Source organism: Penaeus vannamei, chromosome 27 (assembly GCF_042767895.1).
Source record: "Penaeus vannamei isolate JL-2024 chromosome 27, ASM4276789v1, whole genome shotgun sequence".
Taxonomy (NCBI): Eukaryota; Metazoa; Arthropoda; class Malacostraca; order Decapoda; family Penaeidae; genus Penaeus; species Penaeus vannamei.
In genome coordinates this window covers 9,129,024-9,136,523 of record NC_091575.1, presented here as the reverse complement: position 1 = coordinate 9,136,523, position 7,500 = coordinate 9,129,024, and the positions used below count along the sequence as shown (strand labels likewise).

At 38.9% G+C, this 7,500-nt stretch overlaps 1 protein-coding gene across 11 annotated transcripts in view; it reads left to right on the top strand.

Moving 5' to 3' along the window:
* Positions 1–7,500, top strand: part of LOC113803632 (trichohyalin) — a 141,580-nt gene that overhangs the window by 121,901 nt on the left and 12,179 nt on the right. For 10 of the 11 annotated variants that reach the window (XM_070140804.1, XM_070140802.1, XM_070140798.1 and 7 more), the window contains 3 exons: positions 114–261; positions 2,841–2,959; positions 4,010–4,085. In XM_070140804.1, coding sequence (XP_069996905.1) covers positions 114–261; positions 2,841–2,959; positions 4,010–4,085 — 343 coding nt within the window. Of the gene's footprint in view, positions 1–113; positions 262–2,840; positions 2,960–4,009; positions 4,086–5,443; positions 5,524–7,500 lie in introns of all 11 variants that reach the window. The other variant, XR_011399665.1, reaches the window with a different exon arrangement.

Sequence of the window (7,500 nt, the reverse complement as noted above, 5' to 3'; positions counted from 1 at the left end):
AATAATAATAATAATAATAATAATAATAATAATAATAATAATTAATAATAATAATAAGTAATAACATAAGTAATAACATACATAAGTAATGACTTTCCTGTCCGCGACCCCAGGATCTCCACGGGCTCCCAGACGAGTGACCTGGATCCCCTTGGCGACAAGAAGAAGAAAGGCATCAAAGGCATGATCTCGAAGCTCACCAAGTCCCGCTCCATCGAGGATTCGGCCACGGGAGGCTCCATCGTGGGCGCCGGGGTCAAGGTAGGTCATGAGGAAAAGGGGGCGGAGATTGCGGGGATAGGGTTCAAGGTAGGTTAGCGGGACGGGAGGGTGGGGGTAGATTGTGGGGAACAGGGGTTGAGTAAGGTCAGTAGGGAGGAGGCGGGGAGTCTTTGGGCACAGGGGTCAAGGTAGGTTATAGGGGAGCTATAGCGTGGGTACAGGGGTCAGGATAGGTCAAATGGGGGCTATATTATAGACACACGGGTCATGGTAGGCTAGCGGGGGAATGTTGTGGGTACAGGAGTCAAGATAGGTCATCGAGGGGCTCTTGTGTGGGCACAGGGGTCAAAGTAAGTCACGGGGACTATATCGTGCGCGCCTGGGTCAAGGTAGGTCAGCGGGGGGTAGGTCGTGAGGATAGGGTTTAAGGTAGGTCGTTAGGGGAAGTTTGAATGGAGGGTGTTCGGAGTTCTGTGGATGCTTGAAACCGTGGCTGGGGAGAGGTTGGGTGTGTGTGTGTGTGTGTGCATGTGTGTGTGTTCCTAAGTTAAACCACAGACATGTCACAGAAGTCCAGAAATCAAAAGGGGAAGAAAACACTCGTCCTGTCATTTGCCAGCCTCGTCCAGTTTCGTAATCTACCAGGAGATCCACAGCTGCAGAGTAAATCTAGGGGGATGTGTTGCCTCTGACCTTGCTCTCCGGAAGATCACCGTTGGGTCATCTTTATCTAAACATTTAGAAGGAGGAGACACAACGACAGAACAGTTTAAAACCGACAAAAAATATTTGGAATTAGTCATGTATATATAAATATATATATGTGTATATATGTGTATATATGTATATATATATATATATATATATATATATATATATATATATGTATAGAACACACACACACACACACACACACACACACACACACACACACACACACACACACACACACACACACACACACACACACACACACACACACACACACACACACACACATCTATTCACACACACATGCACACATATATTTATACAGACACGCATACACACACACACATATATATTCATATATACATGCATACATATATTTACATATATATATATATATATATATATATATATATATATATATATATATATATATACATACATATATATACATATATATATATATATATATATATATATATATATATATATATATATACATATATCCATATTCATATAGAAGACCGCCCACACAGACGAGGAAACCCGACACTCGCCCAGGCATTCGTCGCTGCAGTTGCAAAGTATCGGGAAATCGAGCGCTTGGTCTCCGTCGCAGCTGCGTGCCCGGTCCGTCGACTCCGGAAGTTACGTTTCTTAAGAATCAAATATCCAATTAAGCTTCGGCGGGATCCTTTCCAGACGTTATAGGGGAGGATGGGGGGGGAGGGGAGGATGTGGGGGATGGATGGAGGAGGGGGAGGAGGGAGGGGGAAGGGGGGGGGTTATATATCTTGGACTTCCCGGTTCGCATTCTCTGGGGTTTAATAGTTTGGTTGCACAGGTTCCTGAGATTTCATGAATGAGAGAGAGAGAGAGAGGGAGGAGGGAGTGAGGGAGGGAGGGAGAGAGAGAGAGAGAGAGAGAGAGAGAGAGAGAGAGAGAGAGAGAGAGAGAGAGAGAGAGAGAGAGAGAGAGAGGGGAAGGGAGGGAGGAGGGAGGGGAGGGAGAGAGGGTAGAGGGAGAGAAAGAAATTATTTTCATGTATTCATGTTTGTGATATTCTCGAATTTGGATTGTTTAAAAAAGCATATATATATATATATATATATATATATATATATATATATATATATATATAAATATATATATATATATATATACATATATATATATATATATATATATATATATATATATATATATATATATATATATATATATATATATATATAATATGTATATTTTATATATATATATATATATATATACATATATACATATATATATATATATATATATATATATATATATATATATATATATATATATATATGTATATATATAATATGTATATTATATTTTATATATATATATATATATATATATATATAATTATATATATATATATATAATTATATATATGTATATATATATATAATTATATATATGTATATATAGTGCTTTATATGTATATATATATATATATATATATATATATATATATATATATATATATATATATATATATATATATATATGTATATGTATATATAATTGTGTGTGTGTGTGTGTGCTTGTGTATTCATATATATATATATATATATATATATATATATATATATATATATATATATATATATATATTTAGATATATATATATATATATATATATATATATATATATATATATATATATATATATATATACATATGTATATATATATATATATATATATATATATATATATATATATATATATATATATATGTATGTATATATATATATATATAATTGTGTGTGTGTGTGCGTGTGTATTCATATATGTATATCTATCTCTCTATCTACACACACACACACACATATATATATATATTTTTCTCATCGTTCTTTCATTCATCCGCGCCAGGCGATGGGCGTGGGCGTGGGCGGGTCCGGGAACGACATCCCGAGCGACGTGGAGAAGGATTCCGTCAAGGGGAAGCTCAAGGGCCTCTTCAAGAAGGGGCCGCCGTCGAGATCGCAGAGGTGAACAGTCCATTAGTTTTAATGGAGCTTAATGCCCCATTTTTTCCAGATAGTTTTTTAGATGTGATTTTAAGTTTGAAATATGTTTCTTTTTGGTGCATGTTCTTATTTTAGTTGTGAATAGTTGTGATTTTTTTTTAAAGATTATATATGAATTGATATTTTTCTGTTTCGCTGTTAACACCAGTCCCTCATTATCTGCGTAATATTCAAATTAATGTCAATTATCATTTGAAAGACACATTCTCCCCAAATATGCAATTAATTCCTATATTACCCAATCTTCGTTTCACATAGTTTAGGTCCTTGATGATAAACAAAATGCACGCAAATTGAAATCTTCCTTTCCGAGAAACATTTGCTCCTCTTTTGCTCAAGATTTCAATAATCTCTTCCCGGAAATCCCTGTTGCCTTTACAATCTATTTTGTCTGCTCTGGTCTTGGCCTCATGAGAAATATTCTTGGCTGGGAGAGGGACTGTGTAATTTCAAATACCCTTTAAAATTATATTGTTTAGTGTGTTAAGGAGTTTTGTCTTTTCTTTTTTTCTAGTTGGTTCAGATACGTGATAATGTCAGCATAGATTTGTAGAAAAGTATGAATGGGAATGAATCTCTTCACAATACAAGATATGTATTTGACTGTTTTTGAATATAGCATGTATTTCTGACGAAGATATATTCGAAACCGATCAAATACATATTTTGTATTGTGAAGATATTCATTCTCATCCATACCTTTCTACATTTGTCAATATGAAAACGGTTCATATGCATAGATATGCTTTATTAGAGTTGATTGTTCCGTCATGGCTATATCCTCATAGTCACCATTATCATCATCGAGGTTATCATTCCCATCATCAGTGCCATCACTGTCATAACCACCACCTCCAGATTTCAACATCACCACTACCATCACCATAACCACCACCACAACCCCAGCATAACCACCCATATCATTATCAAAATTAACCACTACCACCATCTTCACCACCACTACCACCTCCACTACCACCACCACCAATTCACCCTTTTCTCTGCTCACAGCGTTGACCGAGCAGACGGGACTAGTGTCAAGAAAATCGCCAGCTCCTATGACTACGACACGGCTTCATTGGCATCGGTAAGGTCAAATTCGTCGACAGGTCACTGGTCAGGGGTCAAAGGTCAGAGTAGGATTTAGGGGTCATTTAAGAAAATATGTTTATTTTATTTTTTTATTTTTTCTCTTTGATGTTATCTCCCTGATTAATGATTGTTAAGGATCATTTTAAGTGTTCAATTATATATCATTATCACGATTTTTATCAGTTACTGATTAGCATTAATGTTCATAAAGCTATTCAAGTCGGATTTTTAGAAAAAAAGGTCAAGGATTCGATTTTCATGAGCATGCCTCGGTATGTTAATCCCAACCTACGCCTTTACCAGGAACCCCAAGAATATGCCTTTTGTTTTTTTTGTTTTCGCTTTCCTTCTGGCACCAGCAAGTCCTTTCTTTCCTTTGACATGCCCTTCGTGAAGCGGAAAATTTCACGCCCTTTTCAGTTATGATTCGAAGATGACTCGTACGTCTTTTCAGTGTAAGTATGAAGTGTCTGAGATGGCGTAATCTTTAACCCTTTTTAGAATATGGTTCGTGTATGTATGTATATATATATATATATATATATATATATATATATATATATATATATATATATATATATATATATATATATATATATATATATATATATATATATATATATATATATATATATATATATATATATATATGTTTATATATAAATATTTACATGTACCATCCTCTTGGCATTTTCCTTGAGGAAATAATTGGATTCCCGAGACAGCCTTGCGTGGGACGGCTTCGAGTGAGGGAAAGGTAGGGTGGAGGGACGGGAAAGGGGGAGGGGAAGGGGAGGGCTTAAGGGAGGAGGGGAAGGGATGCAAGGGGAGGAGGGGGAAGGGATGGGTTAAGGAAGGAGGGGAGGAGGGATGGGGGAAGGGCGGGACGGGCTTGTTATGGACCTGTTGATAAGTCATGGCACTTTTATGCTGATGTGATATTTAAATTTACGATATTGACGTTCCAGTTTATCTGTCATGATGTCGTGTCGCTTCCACTATGCGAGTGATCTATACGTCCAGAGGCAACATAGATACATCCGTGCAGTTATAATGGTGATATGCCATGTCAAATGTAACATCTATGTGCTATTGAACATCCAATAGTCATGTGTCATGTCATACAACGAGCGGGATGGTTTATATAGGGTATTGACGTGTCATTTCTCTTAAAACAATGACATGCTGATAATGAAACGCCGTTGTTTCTGCAAAAGAGATAACAAAAGTATCACATCAGGCGGAAATTAGAACCCCCAAAAGAGATATATCCTTTCACCCAAGATAAAGTGTCCTATCAAGTGCAGATAAGAAAACCCTATTCCCTTGGTGTGATTTCCTGTCCTCTTGCAGAACGCCTCTTCGAAAGCCGCGAGACTCCAGCCTCCAGCGCAGTGACCGAGGGGCATTTTTTGGACCTCCGAGGTTATATGGCACGTAAATGATCGTGGTGGAGGGAGGATAACGATAACGGTCTTCGTTATTCCGTTTGCTTTCGTTGAGTGTCCTTGCTTTGTTGTTTGTTTTGCGTTGTTGGTGTTGTTGCCGCGCAGACTGAACGCGCGTGTTATTTAAATCTTCCAATCCATGTTGTGATTTGGACTCTCGTAAACAACCTGCACTAGTACACAGCATTTGTATGTATGTAGACCACGCATATTGAGCTTCCAGTGCTTTGTATTTGTCATACATGATTCATGTTCGGCGGGTGTCAGATGCGCTCCCCGCCGGCCTCGAGGCTCTCCCTTTGTCGCAGCCTCCATGGCCCTTGTGATCGCGCTCGGCTTGACTGCGCCCATGCAAATACGCGCCCATATGCAGACAGGCGCAGACATATATGTACTGTACGATAGGCGTCTGTATGATGATTGCCTACGTGTGGAAACGCACAAACATGTACTGAGAGTGTGGATCTCTCTCTCTCTCTCTCTCTCTCTCTCTCTCTCTCTCTCTCTCTCTCTCTCTCTCTCTCTCTCTCTCTTTCTCTCTCTATCTCCTTCTCCTTCTCCTTCTCCTTCTCCTTCTCCTTCTCCTTCTCTCTCTCTCTCTCTCTCTCCCTCTCTCTCTCTCTCTATATATATATATCTATATATATATATATATCTATATATATCTATCTCTATCTATATATATATCCCATATATATATACTCTGTATATATATCTATATCTCTATATATATATGCATCCTTCTCCTTCTCCTTCTCCTTCTCCTTCTCCTTCTCCTTCTCCCTCTTCCTCCCCCTCCCATTCCCTCTCTCTATCTTTCTCTCCTCCCTCTCTCCATCCCTCATAGTAGATATATGTAATATACTCACTCATATTACATATACTTATTTTCCGACTGTAAAGATTTTAATCAACATATAATTAGAATCAGCTTCCGTGATGTGACGATAACGGCGAGAGTCTTCCTAGTACCACCCACTTTTTCTTTGACTTTCTTTTTTATTTCTTTTTGAGAAATCCAGATGTTCGCTGAGCCTTATCAGTATGCATAGCCCGTCGTCTATCCCTCTTATCTTCTCACTTCCTTTATTCCTTATTCTACTCTTTCTATTGTTTCGTGGTTCGATGTTTTATATTTGGTTCATTTCTCTACGTATTTATTTATCTGTTTCTGCCTCTACTTACTCCTTTTGACTCCTCTTGCTCCTTCTCCCTTTCTTCTTACAGTTCTTCCTTTGTGCTCCTCTCTCTTCTCTTCCTCGTTAAGTCATCGTCCTATTCATGTTCATTTCGAAGGAGAGAAAGACGCGATGAGAGAGCGAGAAGGAGAGAGTGGGAGGGGAGGGAGAGGGGGAGGGAGTAGGAATGGTGGATGGAGAGGGTGAGAAAGTGGGTGAGAGATAAGGAGAAAGAGAAGGAGAGAGACAAGGAGTGAGGGGGGAGAAGGGGAGGGAGTGGGAGAGGGAAAGGGAGATTGTGAGAGGATAGGAGTGGGAGAGGGAGAGTGATAAGGAACGAGAGAAGGAGAGTGATGGATGGATGGAGGAAGGAAAGGAGGAAATGAGAGAGAGAGAGAGAGAGAGAGAGAGAGAGAGAGAGAGAGAGAGAGAGAGAGAGAGAGAGAGAGAGAGAGAGAGAGAGAGAGAGAGAGAGATAGAGAGAGTGACAGAGAGAGAGAGAGAGAGAGAGAGAGAGAGAGAGAGAGAGAGAGAGAGAGAGAGAGGGAGAGAGAGAGAGAGAGAGAGAGAGAGAGAGAGGAAGAGAGAGAGAGAGAGAGAGAGAGAGAGAGAGGAAGGGGAGAGAGAGAGAGAGAGAGAGAGCGAGAGAGAGAGAGAGAGAGAGAGAGAGAGAGAAGCGAGAGAGAGAGAGCGAGAGAGAGAGAGAGAGAGAGAGAGAGAGAGAGAGAGAGAGAGAGAGAGAGAGAGAGAGAGAGAGAGAGAGAAAGAGGGAGGGAGGGAGGGA